Source organism: Xyrauchen texanus, chromosome 42 (genome assembly GCF_025860055.1).
Source record: "Xyrauchen texanus isolate HMW12.3.18 chromosome 42, RBS_HiC_50CHRs, whole genome shotgun sequence".
Lineage (NCBI taxonomy): Eukaryota > Metazoa > Chordata > Actinopteri > Cypriniformes > Catostomidae > Xyrauchen > Xyrauchen texanus.
The window spans coordinates 19,926,186-19,950,798 of NC_068317.1; the positions used below are offsets into that span (position 1 = coordinate 19,926,186).

Genomic DNA, 24,613 nt, shown 5'->3' on the forward strand with positions numbered 1-24,613 from the left:
TTTGCGCAGGACATCCGCTCGCCATGTAAAAAGTACGTTGGATTTTTACATTTCTTCAGTCTTTCTTCCCCTCTATTTTTTCACCGTGCTAGCACCAGCATTCAGACAGACAAAAATGCAGAGCCTGCTTTTGCAGTAGGAACTGGTGATTGGAGCTCGGTGATCAGATGGGCTTTTTGTCATCATTTTTAAAGGGCCACTGCACTGGATAAAATGTTACGCTCTGCCTGCTCTACACTTCATATACAGCTGAAAAAGAATGAGTAATTATTATGAACTGCCCTTATGGCGTGATGAAGCATTTGCTACCACTCTCATGACCTTGTAGGTTTAACTGTGCTTTACTCTCAATTTCCTGTAGTCATTAAAACATGAAAATACAGGTCACGCTACAAAAAGATTGCAATTACCAGAATACATATCTAAATACAGTAGTAGTAAGATTTCACATAAAGATATAGTGAAACTTACAAAAAACAATGAAATTGGCATGTTTCGTTTATTAAATTTCAATTCTGTAGATACATTCATCAACCATACCTTTTTGTTGATGGTGTTTTATATACAACTTTTAAAAAAAAGAAGCTTTGAGATCAACCGTTCAAACACAAAACATTAAATTGGCCTACAACTAAAACTTTCCTTGCATGTCCTCCATTTTCATGCATTTCTTCTGACTTAAAGAAAAAAATCTTAAAACACTGCTTAGACTTGAAAGGATGCCGGTGCCTTCTTTTAGAACTGTATTGTTAAAACCCTTCCAAACATGATTTACTGACATTTCACAAGCGCATGTACAAGGGAGTGAGGTAAATGGCTGTTTGTATATAACCTTGGAGTTAGAGTTGGAAGGATTTTATGCTCCTCACAAACTTTGTTAGGTATACTACATAGACCAGAAAAGTAGGTTTACTTATTTAGACATATTTTGTTACAAAAGTACATTCAATGATAGACTTACAAGAAAAATGCAACAGGAAAAAAAGGTGGGTGGATTATACAGTACTTGATAAATTGTACAATGATGTATATACTATACATAACTTAAACTAGGCCAACCCTTCAGAAAACCATATCAAGTACAATTAGTATGATTAACAGGCTATAATGTCCTCTGAAATACGAACTCTGCTGTATCAACTACTTCGACTGCGACTTCGCCGCCTGGAGGAACTGCGACTGTATGAGTGAAATGACCTGAATGTGAAGACAGACATTAATGAACAAGCTTTAGTGATGCTTAAGGCATTTTTGATAATTATCTTGGGGTGAAACAAAGCTTAATTTATTATGTACCTGGTCCTGCGGTCAGAGCTCTCACTTCTCCTATGCCCTCGTCTCCTACTACAACTACGACTGCGGCTAGTGTAGCTATCGTAAGAGTCAGACCTTGATTTCCAGCAACACAAAATTAAAACAAATCATTTCCAAATAAAGCAAAATAATAATAATAATAATAAATGACTCATTACAAGCAAACCACATTAATGGCTTTGGCTCTATCCTCACCTTGATCTGTGATGACCTCTGTACCGACTTCTAGAGCGACTCCTACTGTATGTGTGGCTGAAACAAGTTTGATCATTTCATCTTAAAATTTGTCAATTAAGAATGCTTTACTTGTATTAATGTCCCAAAATGTTCTTTAACCCTTTCCCCGCCAAACACGGAATTTTCCGTGTTTTATGAAAAAACGCTTCCCCGCCAAACACGGAATTTTCCGGGTTTCCGTGTTTTAGGTGTTATACGGTAAGGAAGACCCCTGCGCATGTTCTGAAAGAGTATGCAACTCTTTGATCAAAGAAACAGACTGCGATCGTCTCAAACATGAAGAAGTGGAGTATGAGAAGCTCAAAATATCAGACATAAACATGCCTTTTTCTCAGCTTTTTGTCTGAAATGTTGTTTTTTGACAAAACCTACCTCTGTTCAAGTCGCAATAAAAAAAGAACAAGGGCCAGAGGCCCAGATCTTTATTTTGATATATAGCATCTTCATATATTCATGGAAGAAAATATTCTGCGGGCCATTAAAGTTTAGCGAAAATCGTCAAAAACCCTGGCGGTGGCTGGCAACTTTTTTTTAAAAACGCTGGCGGGGAAAGAGTTAAGAAGCATATTGGATTAAAGCATATCAGAGATTAAAAAAAAATAAAAAAAAAACTTTCAAAAACATACCTACGATAACTTCTGTAGGTGCTACTTCTAGAACGAGAGTGGCCTTTACTATATCTACTTCTGCTTCGACTCCTACTGTAGCTCCTGTGTGCAAATTAAATAATATATATATATATATATATATATATATATATATATATATATATATATATATATATATATATATATATACACACACACACACAATTTCAGTAATCAAGTTAGGACATATGTATCTTAAACTTTGTAACAGACCTGGAAGAGTAAGTGTAGCTTCTGGACCTGCTCCTGGAGTGGCTATATGAATTGGACCTGTTTCTGTGGTGGGACCCATGACTGGAGACAGACCGTGACTTGTCCCGAGAATGATTATGGGACCCAACCCTTTCTCCTGTTGCTGGAATAGAGTCCTCTTCACTTGAACTGTCCTGATTTCTGGTTCTCTGATTTAACCGAGCCGTCTTTCGCACCTCATCAAAGAGGGATCCTGGTCGGACTCTATTCTTGCTCTTGATCTCAATCTTGAGGCCTTGGCTCTTTCCTTCAAACTGATCTTGCTGTTTGTTTATCTTAATAGTCAAAGGTTTTTTAATAACAGCCTGCATTGCAGTTATGCCTGTCAAAGGTTTCCATTTATTTTCAGCTGCTAGGAGAAAAGCATCACTAGGTACAGTTTCCTCTGGCTGACTGCCATGAGTTAAAGCAGATTCAGTCATAACAGAGTTTGCTTTTTCTAGTTGAGGTGGAACAAGTGCACTACCATTATTCAAAATATTTTTCAGTGGAGAAAAGCCAATTACTTTGGGCACTTGTTGCTCAGTCACTGGGATGTCCTCTAGAGTACACATCTCCACTTTATCTTGTGGTCTATTTTGGTTATTTGTCAAGTTAGTGTCTGAATGATTTGCATGGACCTCTGGATGGCTTTGAGTTTGAATTCTTTCTGTGTTGCTACTTAGGAATGATTTTTGGTTTTCAGTCTTCTCATTTTCATCAATATCTTTTTGAGACTCCGTTGAACATTTATAATGAGTTGACTCTCGAGTCCCTTTATCCTGATTCTCTGTGCCATGGGGCTTGTCCGATCCAGTTTTTACCCGTCTTTTTGCACCACTGTTAGTAGCATCAGGATTTGCAAAGTCTACATATTGTGCCTGAGCAACTGAATCATCCTCTTCACCTTCATCGCCAAACTCTAGTGGAGGCTGCCAGTGGAATGTCTCTTTTGGCTTTTGGTGCTTCTTGGATTTCTTGCTCTTGGATCTGCGAGATCCTGACCTGGAAGAGTTCCTCCTCTTGTGCTTGTGTTTTCGCTTGGCTTTCTTGTTCTTGTGCTTCGTGGTTTTTGAGTCAGGGTGTTCCTCATTAATTTTTAATTCCTCAGACAATTCTGCACCTCTGTTTGATTTGTTTGAAGGCCTAAAAAGGTCTTCACACTCAGATTCTGAACTAGCCTCTCCTTCCTCCTTTTCAGACACATGTTTGGGATCACCAACTGTCTTTTTATCTGGCATTTCAGAATCACTTTCAGACTCCCAACAGCGAGACAAAATCTGCATCTTTTTCATTTCACTAAGGCTCCCTTTATCCTTCACAGAGAGTTGGTTATGCTTGGCAGCAGTATTAATCTTACTTGAGTTCTCTTCTTCACTTTCCCATCCAGAATTACTGTTCTTGTCCACTAACAGTTCATTCCTTTGACTGGGGCTCTTGCCTTTCATTCCCACTGTCTGTAAATCTGACAGAGAATCAAGCATATTTATTTGTACCAAGGAATCACCGTGTCTGTGGATAGAACTGTATGGACTTTCTGATCCATCTTCAGAGAAGGGAGATGTATCTTTATGGCCACTGCTATAATTTGCATTCTTTTGGCTATTTCTATGAGAACTACATTGTTTTCTCTTCTTTTCAGTGGATCTTCTTTTGTATGAACCTGATTCTGACCTACTAAGGGAAGATCTGCTTTCATAATGGCTTGGTGATTTACTGCTGCTTCTTGACCGACTGGGTGACCTGCTCCTGGACAAACTCTTTTGCAGAAGTCTATCAGAATCAACATTGTTCCTGCTGCTGGGGACCCTTTGACTAATGGCAGCATCTGGCTTAAGAGAGGACATTGTCTCCAGAGGTGCATTTGTTAATGGGCTGATAAGTGCTTTTGAACCTGGGATTGACTTTTTATTGATCTCTTGAATGCGGAAATAGGACGGTTTCCAAGGTTTCTGGCCTGGTTTCCATCGAGAGGGCGGTGGACTGTCACTCATAGGTAATACAGAGACACTTTCGGAGGACACAGCTGGTGGGGCTTTAGGTTCTACACCTTGAACTGCTGTAGGCACTGGCTTGGCCAATTTGGTAATAACACCTTCTGAAGGCTTTGAATTTCGAGGGGATATAACATTTCTTTTCTTGGAACGTGGTGGGGTATTTGACTTATACCTAGAATTTGATCTGGTTCTTGACCTTGTCCTGTATCTGGATCGAGAATGAGACTGCGACCTAGAATGTGTAATAGACCGCCCTGAACGACTATGACTTGACCTCAAGGAAGACCTAAAATGCCTCTCAGACCTTGTGCGACTTCTGGAATAAGATCTGCTCCTGGATCTCGAATAAGATTGTGAATCTCTAGAAGAGCACGATGAGTATCGTCTCCTGTCTGACTCTGATCGATACGATACGTGGGAGTGACGTGAAGTAGATTGGGAGTGAGAATGAGAGCGCGACCGGGAATGTCTCTTTTCCGTACGGCTCGAGTGTTTTGACCTCTTGCCTGAGGAGCTTGACATCTCTCCTTCAGACAAGGAGGTCTCCTTGGGTTTGCTCTTTTTATGTTTCTTTGAGTGTTTTCGTTTTTTGTTTTTCTTCTTGCTTTTGGTTTTCTTCTTTTCTTTTCTTGATCTATGCTGGCTGGAGTATACAGAGGCCTCACTTAACGAACACTCTCTTGATCTTGATCTAGACCTTGGGGTGTCACTTCTGTTATCCCATCTGTTTAAACAACAGTCAGATCACTGTAGGTCAAAAATCTTTGTTCCAACCATGTTTGTTCACCCTATATAGCAGTTCTGAAAGATGTTTTTAAAACAGTCTTAACTATGAGGAAAACCAGAAATAAACTACCATTGTTAGCTTGTTACATGTAATCATTCTGACAAAATCCTCTAATAGTTTATTCAGATATGATTCACACTTTTAAACATAAACATATTCAATTGGTGAAAAACATGCCTTTCTCCTTTACTCCATCTCTCCACACTGGGGGGCTGGTAAGCCTTTGTCCTCTGCATTTCCTCTTTCCAATGTGGGGGAGTTTCACTGCTCCCTCTTTCACCCTCCGACTCGGATCGGGATTTTGACCGAGGGGGCGTATGATACCTCTGCAGGAGGAAAAAAAAAAAAAAAAAAAACTTCAGAGCCATGGTCTGTGAAACAGACTTAGAAATCCAATAAGCACTTTCAGTGAACAAAAACAACAGCTTGCTTACAAGGAGACAATGTCAATTAACTTTGTTTCATTACTATAAAACTTAGGCTATATTGAAGTTCAAAACAGGGCTTGTTCCACATGCATCACATATATTGAGGCTGATTAAGAGGCACTGGCAATAAGAAAAATAATTAGAACAGCTGATAAAGTTAAGGTTTTGAAAAACATATATCTTGTCCTTGGTTTAAGGTCACTTTGACTGCTCTGTTTATTTTCTGTATACGGTATAAATGTAATTCATAGTCAAGAGTCATACCATAGTTCCGCGGCCTTTAATCTTACGTCCAGATTTTGTGACAGCTGGTTTGGGGTCATTTGGTGCCACAACTGTCTCCTGTACAGCCCTATAAGAAAAAAATTCTAGTAAACTTATCTTTCATTCTTTTTTACGAATATTTTTAAGTAATGTTCAATACAAGTTAAGCTCAATCGACAGCATTATAATGTTGATTACCAAAAAAGATTTTATGACTCCTCCCTAATTTTCTTTAAAAAAAAAGGTTCCAGTGAGGCACTTACAATAAAAATGAATGGGGGCAATTTTTTTCTTTACATTAAAATAATAACTTTTTAAAAGTATAGCCACAAGACAAAAACAATATGCATTAAAACATGATTTTAGTGTGATAAAATAGTTTACTAACCTTTTCTGTTGACAGTTATAGCCAATTTTATAAATTTGTTACTTCACAATGTAATATAAACAAAGCCTAAATCCCTTAGATGACTGTAAAAATTACAATTTAAACAATTTAACAGTTCAAATAATACACACGTTTTAATGCAAGTGGGTCAGTCCCTCTCTAGTGGTCCAATAATTAAAAATGGTCAAACAACCAACTTTACAATTAAAAAATATATATATATTTTTAAGTGATTACCTCCATGTATTGCAAAACCACAAGTTTTTATTTTACTTGGCTTAACCACAACGGCCACATTTGTGTCATGGCACACAACAAATTTCTGTTATATAGCTGTTTACAGAAACCTCAATATCTTAGCTCAGGATGGTCCTTGCTCCTTGGAACAAAAACTAATCTCTAGAGCACATTACAAGGTACATGTACATATATAAACATTTAGCACTTTATTGTTCCTTAGACTTAGAACTTAAGTCCTAATATAATGCTCAAGATTGCTCAAAGTTCCACTTTTAGGGTCAATTTTTAATGGTAAGGGTTCTTAGTCTGTCTTAAGTTTTTTTTAGGAGGTACCTAGGTAAGTATAGTGTGCATGCAGAACATTTCTGATTTGATAGTTTTTTTTTTTTAAATCGGAGAGAGAGAAAAAATGCAATTTTATAAAAATTACCCTCACTGTTGTGTTGAATATCTCTGATGGGGGACCAGATTTTAACCTGAAATTTTCACAGAAATATGTGAGATTACACTGGTTACAGAGCTAGGGCTAGTAGAAATCTGGGGGAAAGCCTACTTTATTCATGCATTTTGAGAAATGAACAGATGTAATAAAAGCATAAATAATCAAAATTGACAGTATTTTACTAGTTATGACTGCATGCACAACAAGTGTGAACAGTGTCCACGTATAGTGACCTTACTGCAGATGCTTGAAGTGTCAGACAAAGACACACTTTCTGATAACATCACATTTAAGCAGTGGGTTATGACTGACAGCGCAAATATGATCACTGTTGTTCACCCTAGGGATGAATTCTCAGCTTCTTGGGATGAGAAGCTCAATGCGCTAAAGACACACCATTGGTTGAGGACATCAGCATGGAAAACTGTGATGTTTTTGTAAAATTCTTCCACCCACCTGGATCAAGAACATCATTCAAAATGTCTACTGTAGACAAAGTGTGGGTTACCATGAACTATGTTCTCAGAAATCTGACTACTATCACTGGATGCTCCCACAACAATTCAGAGAACCTGAGGAAACCTCACATCTTCTAATAAAACATGTAAATGTGAACATGTAAAATACTGTTTATTTTAGTTTTTTGTTATGCTTATATTACATCTGTTCATTTCTAAAAATGCAAGAACAAAGCAGGCTTTTCCCCAGATTTCTACTACAGCCGTGGCCAAAAGTATTGGCAGTGACAAATGTTGTGTTTTGCAAAGTTTGCTGCTCAGTATTTGTAAATTATTTTTTCACATGTTTCTATAGTATACTGGAAAACAATGATAAGCATTTCATACGTTTTAAAGGCTTTTATTGGCAAAAACATTCAATATATGCAGAGTCAATATTTACAGTGTTGACCCTTGTTCTTCATAACCTCTGCAGTTTGCTCAGGCATGCTGGATATCAGCTTCAGGGCCAAATCTGATGGCGATCCATTCTTATTAGTGCTCTGAGTTGACAACAATTTGTGGGCTTCAGCTTGTCCACTCGCCTTTTGAGGATTGACCACAGGTTCTCTATGGGATTAAGATCCAGGGTGTTGCCTGGCCACTGATCCAAAATTTCAATGTAATGATCTCAAGCCACTTCATTATCACTCTTGCCTTGTGACATGGTGCTCCATCATTCTGGATAATGCACGGATCATCACCAAATTGCTCCTGGATCATTGGGAGAAGTTGCTCTTGCAGGAAGTTTTGATACCATTATTTATGGCACAGATTTTGGGCAGAATTGTGAGAGAGCCCACTCCCTTGGATGAAAGGCAACCCCACACATGGATGTTCTCAGGATGCTTCACTGTTGGCACAACACAGGACTCATGGTAGCGTTCACCTTTTCTTCTCTGGACTATCAATTTTCCAGATGTCCCAAACAGTCGGAAGGGGGCTTCATCAGAGAAAATTACTTTGCGCCAGTCTTCTGCTGTCCAACCCTTGTACTTCCTGCAGAATTTCAGTCTGTCCTTGATGTTTTTCTTGGAGAGAAGTGGCTTCTTTGCTGCCCTTCTTGACACAAGGGCATTGTCCAAAATTCTTCACCTCACTGTGCGTGCAGATGACACACTCACACCAACCTGCTGCCAATATTGAGCAAGCTCTGCAATGGTGGTGACACGATTCCGTAGCTGACTCCTCAGGAGGAGACCGTCCTGGCGCTTGCTGGACACTCTGGGACGTCCTGAAGCCTTCTTCACTGCAGCTGAACCTCTCTCCTTGAAGTTCTTGATGATCCGGTAAATGGTTCTATCAGGTGCAATATTCTTTGCAGCAATTTCCTTGCATGTGAGGCCATTTTGATGCAAACTGATAAAGGCTGCACATCTTTCTTTAGAGATAATCATTGCTAACAAGAACACAATGATTGAAAGCACTTCTTCCCTCCTTTTATAACAAACAATCTGCTCTTATAATCCAATCAGAATGATTTCTCCTGACTAGTACTCGTTCACACTTTCCCAGGTGCTGCTGATATGATTAGCGAAAGATGCTTGAAGTGTCAGACAAAGATGACACACTTCCTGATAACATCACCTTAGCTGGTCATTTTGTGCCAGGGCCAAAAAATGTGAAATTTGGGGTTGTGATAAAGTAAATTTTTTGGGGCAATTAAGCTATTTGCAATTATTTCAAATGCATCTGATCACTCTCCACAATAATCTAGAAACAATGTGAATCAACATCACAACAACTGAAGCACAAAATTTATGTCACTGCCAATAATTTTGGCCACAGCTGTAGCCCTAGCTCTGTAACCAATGGAATCGCAAACACAATTTTTACAGCAGAATGTTACTAAAGAGCACTTATTTATGTGAAAATTTCAGGTTCCTATCTGGTCCCCCACCAGAGATATTCAACCCAAAAGTGAGGGGATTTTTTTTTAAATTGCACTCTCGCCCCATAAAAAAAAAAAAAAGTCTCAAACCTGAAATGTTGTGCATGCACACTATACTTACCTAGGTACCCCCTAAAAAACTTAAGACTGAGAAAGGAACCCTTCCAATTATAAATTGACCCAAAAAGTGGAACTTGGAGCAATCCTGATCATTACATTAGGACTTAAGTTCTAAGTTTAAGGAACAAGAATGTGCAAAACCTTGTAATATGCTCTAGAGATCAGCTTTTGTTCCAAGGAGCTAGGACCATCCTGAGCAGAGATATTGAGGTTTCCGTTAACAGCTGTATAACCAAAATGTGTTGTGTGCCATGACACAAAGATGGCTGTCGTGGTTAAACCAAGTTAAATAAAAATACAAAACTGGTGGTTTTGCAATACAATCACTAAAAAATAAAATTATAATAATAAGAAAATTAAAAATGGTCAAGCAACCTGTATTGGACCACTTGAGATGGACTGACCCAAGTGCTTTTATAAAATTATAAGCTTCACATTTCTATGTTTAAACACTCCAAATATTGGCCACATTCACTTTGATTGTCCGTGCCACACTCTAAACTTGTTTTTTTCTTTTTTTTTTTTTTTAAGAAAAGGAGGGACGCGTCTAAATTAATTTGTGTGGTATTCAACATTATGCCACAAATACTGTCGATTGAGCTTAACTTGTACTGAACCCGGAACTTTCCTTTATTTGCCTGGCAAAACTGAGCCATGAATTTCAGGGATTATTCAACAAGAAAAGTTGCCAAAATATGAATTACGGTGGTTCTCCATTAACACTTTAAAATGTACGTTTCAACCTAGATATTTATAATTAGGGGTAATAAAGCGTGTTTAAGTGAGATGAGGGCAATCTGTTAAACTATACTAAAATAGACTAACATTTGTACTGTCTCCTCCTGGGTAGGCATGTCTCTGCGAAGAAGAAAACGGTTCTCTGGCACGGGTGGGATCTCTTCTGGTCGAACCACAGGCTTCTCCCTTTTCACATTCTGCTCAATATCACCATCATCGTCCTCTGCCATCTCTCCTTCAACATGACTGCAAATCACGAAAAAGAGTAAACAGTAAGAATATTTCTGTTTTCCAGGACCAAGACAACCCAACAGCATTGATTCAAAATCAGCTCAGCTTTCAGAATTATTGTGTGGATTCAAATAAAATAAAAATGTTCATAAAATAAAAATGTGTCAAGTATAGACAGAAAATGTGTTATGTTGAATGCTTAAGTGTGCAATTTGTGGACCTCTAGCATCACTAAACAGAATTGCAAAAATGTTTAGCTTTCTAACAGATTCCCAAACACTGCCATAATCTGGTATTGTTCAGACAAACAGATAGTTCTGCCCCAAACTCACACCATTGTTTGATACAATGTTGCTGTGTTCAACTGGTCAGGATGCTAAAAGCAATGTGCTGATAATGCCACAATGTTTACACTTAACAGACTACAAATGGATTCTGCATATTAAGATTGGATAGGAAAAAATATTTGACCATTAAAACATACGCACTTCAGATTTACAACTCTTCACGTGAATATGACAAACATGTGGATAGATGCTTTCACTTTGACTAACAGGAAATCGAACTGGGCACACTCATTTACCTTCCATGTCCTGCTGTTTTAACAGTGTGTCTCACTTTCTTCCCTGACTCTTTTCTTTTCCTTTTTGAATGCTTGCTCTTTGAGCTTCTTTTCCTCTTTCGAGATGCATACTTTTCACCAGACTCCCCTCCAGAATCTGCTAAGGAGGAATCCTGGGATGTAGTCTCTGAAGAACTCTGAGAGTCATCCTCAGAGTAGAACACTTTCCTCCTCTTGCTTCGAAGCACTAAATGATAAAACAGGCGTAGTCAGAAAATATACTGAGGTAAATTAAAACAAATTATTTATGTACTAATTATTTATTAAACAAAGTATATAATTTATTAATTCTCACCATTTCTGATTACACTACTTATGACATGATCAGGGCAGTTTATGTATTTATTTCGAATTTTCTATCAAAACCATTTTGGCTCGATACAAATTTGAATACAATACTGCACAATGTGACAAATCAAAGCCAATAAGAACACTTTTCATGTTAAATATACAGCAATGTGGAGAAGGATTTTGTACCAATGAGATTTCTCAGTGGGCAGGCTACCCAGCACACTGCGATGAAAACAGAAAACAACAAAACGTACTGTTGCACATTGCACTCGTGGCTGGTAACATGGAAAGTAGTTTTTTGATGATTTATAGTGACATATTGCTAGATGCTTTGTTGTGTCATGAGTGGTTAGGACATGGATTATGTGTGCATATTAAGATGGGAGTCTGTAATGTTTCCGTTGTTGCCCAGAGCACCGGTCAAAGAAACAATTTTATGATCCTTCAAAAGTTCTATTTTTAAACACCATATTTCACCTCTACAATGCAGTTGATTGAGATAAAAATAAATAAAAAAAAAACAAGTTTATACAGCATAGATACAATATGTTTGCAGTCCCAAAATGTTTTGCTTGTCTCTCACACACAGGAACAAGCTCACCATCGTTAGCAGACTTTGTAATCAGCTGTCCACAGTCAATCACTCGGACGTCAGCATAAGGTCTGCTGGCTGAGTCGGTCTTCAGCCCCTCGATTTTCTTTATCACTTCAAAGCCAGAGATGACCAGCCCAAAGACCACATGCACACTAAATTATACAAATAAACAGTACAGGAATTTATGGAAAGTTCTACATCCATCCTACATTTTTGGTTCAACTATAAAACAAACATGAAGCATAAACTTTAAGGAATATTGACAATCAGGGTTCTCACCCTTTTTGACCTATGAAATCCCTTGACACTTCCAGTCATTTGTGAATGGATACAGATTATTATTTTTTTTTTTAAATGATTCAGGCCGATTTGCAAATTAATAATTATTAATGAAACATCATTGTGAACAGTTTTGACCAATTAATTGGCTCAAAAGTAGTATTCACTCACAGATAGGCATCACTATAGTTTGCAAGCAAGTATAAGTCTAAACAAGACCAATTTCTAGTTGAGAAGATATTTGTAGTGCAGAGGAAAACTTTATATTCACTATAAATCACTTCCATTATTTTTCCAAGCCAATTTTTTTATTTCCAGGTTTTCCCTTACTGTGGGAACACTGCACTATTTTTTGTTAATATGTTGCTACATTTTAAACTCCAATGGATCTTTCTGAACTTACCCATCTAGATGAGGTGCTGTCTTTGTAGTTCTATTATTGGACAAATGACAAAATGGAGGCCAGGTCAGATCGCCCAACAGAGACATGTGGGGGGTGGGGGAGAAAGGGGAGGAAAATTTAGGCCTGGGGTCATAAATGAAAAAAAAATAAAAACAAATAAAAACAAGAGAAACTTAAGACTCAATTGCAATTTGTCGTAAGGTAGAAATTCAGAACACACAACAGAAATCATTCAACATCAACATCTGCCAACATTATGCTGACAAAATCAATTAAACATTTTAGGGAGATATTTTAGAAATCACAGTGCGTCCATGGTAGAAAATCAACAACATGGAAAATACACCCTGCACTGCTAAACTTTAAATACACCAATAATTGAAAGACCTTCTCAGTTTCTCTGTGCTGGGAGAGTACCGCAAGTTGTTAATCAGGTAAAACCATTTTTAAAGATAATCATGAAGCCAGTGCTAGCTAAAAGTAACCAGAAATACACAGTCAGGAGAGAGAAGCCAAGCCTTGGAGACACTTTACCTTGGTAGAGCAGGATGTTAGAGATTCTGCAAATTTTACACAAAAATGGCAAGAGAAAAATTGTAATACATTTGTAGGCAAAAAAGGAATTAAGTTTCTTTATTAAATATTTCTAAATGCACATTGACAAGGGAAAAGGAGATGAAAAAGTGGAGGGCACCTGCATCCCCCAAGTGAACATATAGACAATGTAAAGTATCCAAAATCAAAGAATAGAAATAAATAAATAAATAAATAAATAAAAAAAAAATATATATATATATATATATATATATATATATGGTAAAGAAATTGACATGGTCTGGGAACATTTGAAAGAGTGTGAACAGCAAAAAGGCAAGCCAAGATGATCTTTTTACTCTTCTAAATAAACAAAAACAAATTAACATTCCTTTTTGGGTGAACAAACTCAAAGCATTGTGCTTTACTATTCAGAAGTTGTCTTTAAATTGTGTTGAAAGTTGATGTGTCAACTCAAGATATGCATGTGTCAAAAAATTTGCACCTACAGTAAATGTAAGGAGTTAAATTTTAAATATGAGAATATGACACCCGGGTCAAAGTTAGAAACCAAGATGCTCCTATTGTTTGTTTCTGAAAACAGATGCACAATAATGCATTGCACCACAGAGCAAAGCCTATGACTGAGCCAAACCAACTTACTTCAGGAAAAATTATCTTGAATTCATAATCTAAACAGAGATATTTCATGTGTCATTTAATAGTGACCAATCAGTCATATTAAATGGTAAGAATATCTAGTGATGAATGGTTGTTTCTACACACGCACGCATGCACGCACGCACGCACTCTCTCGTACCAGAGTAAACATACTCACATGAAGAACTGGGACCCATTTGTGTCTTTGCCACGGTTGGCCATCGACAAGAGGAAGGCTCGGTCATGTTTGAGAGTAAAGTTCTCATCTGTAGGAGAGAGACACGGACAAAGGGAGACAGGAGTTCTTGTCAACTGTTTCAGAAAGCTGTTAATTAGAGGATTGGAGCAGGCAAAGAGACATTCATTAAAGGGTTATTTTCTACCCAATAGGAAAACTGTGTTATCATTTTCTCACCCTCATGTGAGAATCCCAAATTAATTTATTTGTTCCTTGGAACTCAAAAGGAGATGTTAGGCAGAATGTTAGCCTGACTTTAATAGCATCTTTTTTTTCTACACTATGAAAGTGCATGGAAGCTGTCAGTCCCTAACATTCTGTCTACTTCACTGAAGAAAATGAGGGTGAGTAAATTATGACAGAATTTTCCTTTTTGGGTGAACTATCCCTTTAAGACTTGACATCAGTGATGCTTCTACACTGCTGCAGACCTCAATAAATATGAGTGTTGTTCAGCTTAGTTGTAAAAACCGACTTATAGTTTGTCAAATTGGGCCAAGTTTCCTAAGAATAAATTATGTTCAAGAATATTGCATGACAACCCATCCTGGAAAAATAAAGTGAGGAAGAAAAATAAGGAGAAGAAATTTGTTACCCACATCAATTTCATGGTCCACATATCCATGAGCACACTGTGCAGTGTGGACGTTTTTTTGCCATGATTCATATGGAATTGGGAAGGGGGAAAGTTTAATCTAAATTGTGTACATTGTACTGGACTGTGTACATCTCTTACCTTATTTTGCAAAAGACCACACTCTCTATAAATAAAAGAATGTTGAAAATTTTAGGCAAGAAGATTGGTTCTTTAAATAAATAAATATGCCTGTTCTCCATGCTGACTCAGAAAGAAGTCCATTATAAGGTCACAGACATAAAACAAAATCAAGATAGCATAGCGAAGGCAAGATAAAACAATGGCTGACAAATTGACAATGCATGCACGAAACTGTAATGCCCATTGAACAATCATGCACATGTTGTTACAACAGAGCATAAAAGACAATAGTGTGTAGTTGAGGGACTTCGTTAGGGTTATTTAGTGTTTGATGATGTACTTCACATATCTGAAGATGGCTTACCTTCAAAGAAGCCACCATATATAGATTCTCCTCCTCTTCCATTGCCTAGGCAAAGAAACACATCATTCGATTTTGTCCTATGGCACTACAGATATTTTTAGCTCCATATATCCTGGTGAAATGTGAATATAATTGCACTTACCCTCTGTGAAATCACCCCCCTGGATCATGAAGTTCTTTACCACTCTATGGAAAGTTGAGCCTTTATAGCACAATTTTTTTCCTGTAGTTTTGCCACTGCCTTTCTCACCTGCAAGCAAACCAGAGCAAGAAATCACTGATCACTGCAGATTGCTAGTTTACTCTATATCACACCTTGTATGTGCAGCTAAAATATGTTTCCAGACTTTCAAATGTCCTTATGAGTGCTCTGTCGGAAATGCCTGATGCTAGACGAGGCGCATATGCAATGGCATTCATAATGTGAAAGTGTCTGTAGCAGTGTCCAAATACACTAATTCTCATTCACTTTCATTGTGAATGATTCACTCCAGTGGTTAAATCCATTTCTTCTGATAGGTGTGCGTGAGAAACCGAACAAGTCACCATATGTGACTTTCAGATGTAAAAGAAAAAGTGTAGATTTAGAGTAAAAAAGGACTTAAATATTGATCCATTTTCACCCACAACTATCATATAGCTTCTAAAGATTAACCACTGGAGTCTTATGGACTGGATTACTTTTACGTTTCCTATATGTGATTTTTGGAGCTACAAAAAGGTCTGATCACCATTCACTTGCATTGTATGGACCAACAGAGCAGAGATATTCTTCAAAAAATCTTTATGTTCAGCAGAAGGGATGCACACATCTGAGATGGCATGAGGGTGAGTAAAAGATGAGATGTTTTTCATCTTTCTGGGTTCAAAAGATATAGTCTTGGTACAATAACTTGCAGTATCATGATGAAGTTCTCTGTGTGGCGGGATTTTTCATTTATTGTGTCACTGTTTTTTTGGAATGTTTTGCAAGTACGAGTAACATGTCACTCAAAATGAAACAGCCAAAAATATATATATATATTATATATATATACATATACACATTCACGCAGACATATACACATACACACTGTGTGCCCAATTATTAGGCAAGTGAGTATTCTGAACTTATCATTATTTCCATACACATTATCCAACTCCAGACCATATAAACTTGAATGCTTATTGGATTCAATCATTTTCAGGTGGTATGTTTGTGTAATGAGGGAGGGAATGGCGAAAGTGACGAACATCTTATATCTAGGTGTGCATAATTATTAGGCAGCCTCATTACCTCAGGTAAAAAGGGCCAAAAAAAGAGATTTAACTGACACCGAAATGTAAAATATTGTAAAATGCCTTCCAGATGCAACACTCTTGAAATAGCTAAACTATTGAGGTGTGACCACCATACAATCAAACGTTTTGTTGTGAATAGTCTACTGAGGGGCAAAAAACGCATGGAGAAGAAAAGGTGCAAATTAACTGCAAAAGACTTTTGGACCTACATATATATATATATATATTAGGGCTGTCAATCGATTAAAATTTAAATCGAACTAATTACATGGTGTCCCTATTAATCCCGAAACGCTATTAAATCGCATATACAAATATTTGATGAGAAAGCCCCTCATATAACAATATCTCAATATATAATGATTATACATATTTATATCAATATATAATTATATGTAGTTATCTTTAAATATTTAAAAACATACATACATATATATATATATATATTCAGATTTAATCATTGATAAGGGCATACAAAAAGCGGCTTTAGAATATAATGTATTGTTTACTACCATATTATTGATCATAAGTCATTCATTGGCATACAGTTCACAGTAATCCATTTCACAAGTGAATTTATCAATCAGTTCGAGATTTATTATGAGGGCTTGTTTAAGGACACATCAATTTACACTTGTGTCAGACATGCTAGTGTAGCGTCTCGGGTGCACATGCGTCAAATGTTTTAGGTCACTGTGTCAAGTTAAATATAGTTTAATACTTAGAAAACATTTTGAGATCTCTTAGTTTGGATTTGCGCTCCATTAAGTGTTTTGAACGTAATGCATGTTTGTGTTGTGCTGTCTGCTGGATGGTTGTTTTCTTCACTGTATAAACTGCGCGTTACCACACAGCTGATGTTTCACTTACTGCCCTCTGGAGTAAACAGGTGGTACTACAAGCTTGCATTTCTCAGGAATCTTCTTTATTACGGTCTGGGGGCATTGTGATTAATTGTGTTAAATTTTTTTAATGCTGTATTTTATATAAAATTAACCACACTGAATTAAAACGTTAAATCAGAAGCCCATATATATATATATATATATATATATATATATATATATATATATATATATATACACACACACACACATAAATAAAAATCAGGCTGACGCAAGCGGTGTACACGTACCAGTGCACAGGCAAAGAAAATTCCTGCTTGTCTTGGGACAAATATCGGAGAACAGTTGAAAGACAATTCGTCCAACTAGAAGAGAGCAAAATGAATCAAACTCATAAATCAGAAGTTTTGTAACATCCATTTTTGCATTTAGGGATCAGACTTGCTGATAAAAAGCTATTATTAAATTCTTAATTTATTTCCACAAGTGGGCAGCTTGGTTTCAGGTTGACTTCAGTATGCCAAACAGGAACACTTTCACACTGAAGTACAAGAGTATTCAAATTAAAGTAGTTTTTGGCATTGTAGCTAAAGTCAATAGCAAGGACTATATATTAAATGTAAATGAGAAGCGATAAAATAAATATAAACAGGGTGTTTAAGCATTTTCTTTGGAAAATAATGGGTGTAAATGTACAAAATTAGACATCTAGGCTTTATAACACAGGCATTTGTTTTAAAACAAATAATTAACGGTAGACTGAGGTGAAGCCAGATGGTAGTTCATACACAAAACGTCTGTGGTTAGTTAAAAAAGCCCTTGGGGTCAGGGCGTGGACTGCCAAGCAGCTCTTCACACACTGGGACAGGTATTTTCATTACCATCACCCTTGTATTTCCCAAGATATTCACACCAAATGCTTGAGTTTCAGTATTAGAAGTTTCTGATTAGCTGGTTTAACCTATTTCTCCATTAAACACACAATACATTGTCATTTCAGATCATCCAAAAATATTAGGTTATAAATGGCATATCACTGAACCTTTCTGTAGGCTACTTTTTACAACATTTTACCAAAAACAGACATTGGCTGCTACAAATTATTTCAGTGGCAAAAGTCTTGCATGGAAAAGCTTAGAATAACAAAATACATTTAAATCTCTTTCAGAAAAAATTTAAGCATTTCTCAAAACTTTATTTTACCAATTTTTAAAGAGGTCTTTCAGAAAAGCCAAACAACAACCTTTGTCATTTCTTACCTGGTTCCCTGTTGATTTCCACATCAAAATAGCACTGAGGGCGATCTTTCACCCCCATTTTGTAAACAGTGTAGCCTGTAGTGAAAAATCACAGCACAACACTTGTTACAGTTTTTATTCTCAATATCCTCTAACAGAAAGAAATAAAATCCACTTCAGATATCTTCCAAGATACAGTTTCTCTCCAGTTTCTAATGACTTAATCAGAAGCCACACTATAAGGGAATGGAAAAGACATATACTGAGATTGGGGAAGTGTTTTGTTTAACCAATGAGATGCAAATCTTCCTTCATTCGTTTCCACAATTAACTTCCGCCCCCTTTTGGAGCACTGCCCTGTTTGGATCTAGACATCAATGTCACCAGTTCTGCTGCTAGTTACCACCCTTGATGAGTGACATACTGTGTGTGAATATGATATTCTCTCAACCTAAACTAAGAACGTTGGTAAACCAGATGTGTGCTATCTTTGGGTTATGTTTAGAGATGGAGTTGGGCTTATGAATGGGGAGGGGGTTCTACAGTTTGTTAAAAGGACAAATCAAAGTATTCAAAAAGTCTGAAAAAATGTAAAAATTTCTAACCTTTCACATTTCATTGACTCAATTTCCCTTGAATGTGCTAACTGACTACCACCCAAAAATATTGTATGTTAAATGGAAATAGGCCTACCAGCGATATAGAAATCCAACATCAATTCCCCCCCAAAATTATTCTTATAATTTACTCACTCTCATGCCATACCCCATGTGTATGAATTTCTTTCTTCTGTAGAACACAAAACATTTTAGAAACAAAATCTCAGCTCTGTGGGTTCATACAATGCAAGTGAATAGTGACCAAAAAGTCACTAAGGTAGAAAAAAGTAATCCATACCACTTCAGTAGTTTAATCCATGTCTACTTTAGCTATCTAATTGGTTTTGGGTGAGAACACATCAAAATATAACTTTTCCACTGTACATCTTCCCATTGCAGTCTCCAGGCACAATCATGATTTCAAGCTTGATTACACTTACTAATGCTTGACGCATACTGATCAAGCTTGAATTCATGATCACCAAGGAAACTGTTGATGTCAGGATTTGTAGTGAAAAAGGAATTATTTTTCAGTCTATTCTTCTCACACAAATTGATTGGATTGCTTCAGATTGCATGGATTAAACCACTGCCATTATGTGACTTTTGGAGTTGAGGTTTTGGTCACCATTGTCTTGCATTTTATGGACCTACAGAGTGGAGATATTCTTCTAAAAATATTTATTTTGTGTTCAGCAGAAGATAGGAAGTCAAACGCATCTGGGACGACATGAAAAAATGATGAGTGATTTTTTTGGGGGGTAAACTATTCCTTTAAAACAAAGCCATCAATCCTGATGTAGAACTTTGATTCTTCTAAACTCAGAAGTCAGGTTAAATCACACCACACTGATTAAAATAAAAATATGGTTAGAGCTGGGTATCGATTTCGATACATTTTAGGCACCGACCGAAATGCCTCTAAACAATCGAATATCGAAAAATGTCTTGTCATTTGGTACCAAATTATATATAATTTTTTTATATTTAAAGATAACGATGTATAATTATATATTGATATATGTATAATCATTATATATTGAGTTATTGTTATATGAGGGGCTTTCTCAGCAAATATTTGTATATGCGATTAATTAATCGGAACACCATGTAATTAATTCGATTAAAAATTTAAATCGATTAACAACCCTAATATATATTATACACACACACACACTGCTTCCGGAAAGTTTTCACAGCGCTTCAATTTTTCCACATTCATTCACGTTGTCATTATGGGGTAATGTTTGTATAATTTTAAGGAAAATAATGAATTTAATCTATTTTGGAATAAGCTGTAACATAACATAATGCAGAAAAAGTGAATCGCTGTGAATACTTTCTAGATGCACGGTGTAATATATATATATATATCACTTTATTATTTATTTATTTGCTTTTTCGTTTCATTTGGAGTGCAATTTGAATTTAGAAATGTATTTGATTTAAGTTTTTTTTTTTTTTTTTAAATTAATTATTTAATTTTCAATGCAAAATCAATAAATTGGTCGTAATTAGGGCTGCACAATTTGGGGAAAATGTCACATTGCAATTATTGAGGCTAATATTGTGATATGCGATTGCAATATAATAAGCAAATGGTAGCATGAGCCAACTTGCTTGGTTATCAAGGACAATGCACAAATAGATTACTGATAATGCTGAAATGTGTATTTCTCAACTCAAACATACAAACTAGCAACAAAAACCACTGTAAATGAACAGTGTTTTCAAATTAAAATAATATTTTTACTAAATTAAATAACATGTTTGCATTACTGTACTTTAATACAGTAATATTAACATGTTAATATTACTGTAACATGTACTTTCTATAAACTCTTTTGAAAAGGAAACTGGATATAAAAGTGTGGTTCACTCAAACCACTAAAACTGTTTGTTTTTTAAATGACAACTGGTATTTCCAAACCTCTTTCTAAAAAGTTCTAATTATCGCTGGCATCTCTTGTCCAGTGTGTGGATCATTTTCTGAAATCTCACTTTTCTACTTTTCTCTGTGCTGTTTCAGGTGCTGATATAAATTTGTCATGTTGCCACATGATGTAGCAACTTTAATTTTGCACAGTACCTCTCTCTGCTCAGTGTCGGTTATCTTAAAGCCAAAATATCGTCATATAACCAGGGTTTTTCCTGGCTTAAAATGAGGCGGAGGTGGTACAATACTGATCAAAAAAAGTGACGTTAAAAACACGTAAATGTTGGCTTTACATTAATACAATCCTAATGACCTGGCAACTGAATACTAGTGTTAATTTTGTCAGCTGTTTTTTTTATTTAATCATAGTCTTAATCCTGTGTCAAATGTCCTTTTTAGTTTTTATCATATTTAGTCAACCTTATCCTATTTCTATTTATTGTTTTTAGTTGTTTTGTTTGACAACGTCTGGGCATTTTTTATGTAGTTTTAGTCACTGAACACTGTAAACATTTTAGCCATAAGAGTATTATTGATAAGCATTTGGGTGTATATATATATATATAATATATTATTGTTGTTGTAATTTTAGTGTTATTTTTCACACAAGATTGATCTTATCATGATGATCTCATGATGATGATGATGATGACGTTGCGAGCTGCAGACAGCGGGGGTGAGAGACGAAGAGGCGGAATTTTAAATCTCTCCCGCTCAGATTGGTCACTTCCGCGACTGGTTGAAGCAGCTCTGACCGCACAGAGAATGACATTTTTGGAGTTTGTACTTATTTACATGGCACACTCCTGTATTATTTGAAGCTTAATTAAGGATGAAATAAAGATATATCGCCATGCTGTGATCTGTGTGTCTATCAGACATTCGAGCTGCAGCGCTCCTCTCGCCTCTTGTGTCGTCGTCATCATCATCATTATCATCATAATCATCATAATAGACAGGTCATCTTTTTATTAGCCGTGTAGAAAATGGCCGGTCACGTCCACACATGCACTTGTTTATTTAATAATAAAAAAAATAATAATTTTTAAATCGCAGCATTTTGCCGTCATATAATCGAACAGGCTGACATCGCGATTGCGATGTGATTAATCGTGCAGCACTAGTCGTAATCTACAGTTTTTATTCTCAATATCCTCTAACAGAAAGAAATAAAATCCACTTCTAAGAGTTACCTTAGACTTTGTCAGTTCAAACCAGCCTGGCCATTCTCTGTTGACCTCTCTCATCAACAAGGCATTTCCGTCTGCAGAACTGCCCCTCACTGGATGTTTTTGGCAAATTCTGAGTAAATTCTAGAGACTGTTGTGTGTGAAAATCCCAGGAGATCAGAAGCTACAGAAATACTCAAACCAGCCTGTCTGGCACCAACAATCATCCATGCAATTATCTAATCAGCCAATTGTGTGGCAGCAATGCAGTGCATTAAAATCATGCAGATATGGGTCAGGAGCTTCAGTTAATGTTCACATCAACCATCAGAGTGGGGGAAGAAATTTGATCCCAGTGATTTGGAACGTGGCATGATTGTTGGTGCCAGATGGGCTGGTCTGAGTATTTCTGTAACTGCTGATCTACTGGGATTTTCAACAGTCTCTAGAATTTACTCTGAATTTTGCCAAAAACAAAAAACATCCAGTGAGGGGCAGTTCTGAGGATGGAAATGCCTAGTTGATGAGAGGTCAACAGAGAATGGCCAGACTGGTTCAAACTGACAAACTCTACGCCAACTCAGATAACCGCTCAGTACAATTGTGATGAGAAGAATAGCGGGTTGGCGCTGTTTAGGCAGCACGAGGGGGACAAACAAAATAATAGGCAGCTGCTTTTAATGTTGTGGCTGATTGGTGTGTAAAAATATTAATTATATACACACACACACACACACACACACACACACACACACACACACACACGCTTTTCTTCCAGAATAACCTTGTACGTGGCTTGATTTATGCAATCAAGCTACGTACAAGGTTATACTGGAAGAAAACTTGCTTCCTTCTGCTCTGACAATGTTCCCCAACTCTGAGGATTGTTTTTTCTAGCAGGACAATGCTCCCTGCCACACAGCCATGTCAATCAAGGTGTCCATGGAGGAGCACCGGATCAAGACCCTGTCATGGCCAGCCCAATCTCCAGACCTGAACCCCATTGAAACCTCTGGAATGCAATCAAGAGGAAGACAGATGGCCACAAGCCATCAAACAAAGCTGAGCTGCTTGAATTGTTGCACCAGGAGTGGCATAAAGTCACCAAACAGGAATGTGAAAGACTAGTAGAGAGCATGCAAAGACACATGAAAGCTGTGATAAAAAAAAAATCAGGGTTATTCCACCAAATATTGATTTCTGAACTCTTCCTAAGTTAAAACATTTGTATTGTGTTGTTTAAAATGAATGAACTTGTTTTCTTTGCATTATTCACGAAAACACAGCATATTTTTAGTTATTTTGACCAGTTGTCATTTTCTGCAAATAAATGCTCTAAATTACAATATTTTTGTTTGGAATTTGGGAAAAATAAAATTTTAATTTTAATTTTACTCAAACACATACTATCTATAAATAGTAAATCCATATTAGTTGCTAAATTTTTTTTAAATGTCTTTCCATAGCTGTGTGTGTGTGTATATATGTACACATGTACTAAAAATACATATATAGGTCAACCCAAATAACAAACACTGATGACAACACGTTTGTAGAATTATACATTTATAACCATTCTGACTGACAACTAATTAAACATAAAAACAAATACATTAACCATCTAATAAATCACTAAACAGTTTTCCAACTACTTTCAGTAGTTTGCCGATCAGGACGCACATGCATCAATAAAAACGTGCGAATATGAATTAAAGACTATCATTATTATGACTATAAGCTCGGTGAATTTGCCCAAACTGGAGCACAGTCTTTCTTAAAGTTATGTGAAAGTGAAAGTCAGCGTTAACTGAAACTACTAGCCAAAACGATGCGATACTGATAAAGATTAGCATGGTAGGCTAACACAACGTCTTATGACCAAAGTCAAACTAAAACCTAATCTCACAGCTTAAAAATAATTAAATCCAACGGTTATGAGTACTGCGACAAAATGATTTTGGCTTTGGCCACAGTAGTTTAGTAGCTGGCATGTTAATATTGATTACCTTTTCAAGCTAACTGGCAATGTTTTATAGCCTCGGAAACACACTAAGAGGGATATTTATGGTTTATTAAAACTAATTCCAAAACCCACGTGACTATGGTCCTCAGATAAACTCCTCGTTTCAATGCATCACACTTACCTGTAATGGTGGTAAAAATTACAAAATTACTGAAACAATTCAACCCGTCTCTGTCGCTTGAGCGCTGTATGCAGCTTGGGTTCACGTCGAGAAACGGCACCGACTGCACACCCGCCGACTATCGGAAACTCACAGCAATGACAAAAATAGGGTTTACTCTTTCTGCCCTAATAATATCGAATATTATTTGTGTTGTTTAAGTTAATATTGCTTATGCTAAATTTCCTTAAACATTTCTATGGTAA

The 24,613-nt window shown here is 36.6% G+C and overlaps 1 protein-coding gene across 2 annotated transcripts; it reads right to left on the reverse strand.

The window, feature by feature from the left end:
- Window positions 1-466: 466 nt before the first annotated feature.
- On the reverse strand, window positions 467-24,469 carry nktr (natural killer cell triggering receptor). Of its 2 annotated transcripts, XM_052114717.1 has the most exons (17): window positions 24,369-24,469; window positions 18,542-18,616; window positions 17,573-17,647; window positions 15,299-15,406; window positions 15,157-15,201; window positions 14,015-14,102; window positions 12,643-12,672; window positions 11,967-12,112; window positions 11,036-11,261; window positions 10,309-10,467; window positions 5,906-5,993; window positions 5,391-5,539; window positions 2,412-5,150; window positions 2,178-2,261; window positions 1,510-1,566; window positions 1,297-1,389; window positions 467-1,197 (listed from the first exon to the last, which is right to left on the reverse strand). In XM_052114717.1, the coding sequence occupies exons 2-17, from the start codon at window positions 18,597-18,599 to the stop codon at window positions 1,137-1,139; spliced, it is 4,206 nt and encodes a 1,401-aa protein (XP_051970677.1). In that variant the 5' UTR covers window positions 18,600-18,616; window positions 24,369-24,469; the 3' UTR covers window positions 467-1,136. The 2 variants fall into 2 exon arrangements, with proteins under 2 accessions (XP_051970677.1, XP_051970678.1); XM_052114718.1 differs by lacking the exons at window positions 17,573-17,647; window positions 18,542-18,616; window positions 24,369-24,469 and adding an exon at window positions 14,811-14,835 and having other exon boundaries at window positions 15,299-15,359.
- Window positions 24,470-24,613: the final 144 nt, after the last annotated feature.

What these genes read in the sequence shown, in the direction of transcription:
- nktr (XM_052114717.1), bottom strand. Translation starts at nt 18,599, where the DNA reads ATGGGGGTGAAAGATCGCCCTCAGTGCTATTTTGATGTGGAAATCAAC. An exon ending in AATGGGTCCCAGTTCTTCAT is followed by an intron (nt 12,673 to 14,014) that starts GTGAGTATGTTT and finishes GTCCAATAATAG; the next exon opens with AACTACAAAGACAGCACCTC. An exon ending in AGATGGAGTAAAGGAGAAAG is followed by an intron (nt 5,151 to 5,390) that starts GCATGTTTTTCA and finishes TTGTTTAAACAG; the next exon opens with ATGGGATAACAGAAGTGACA.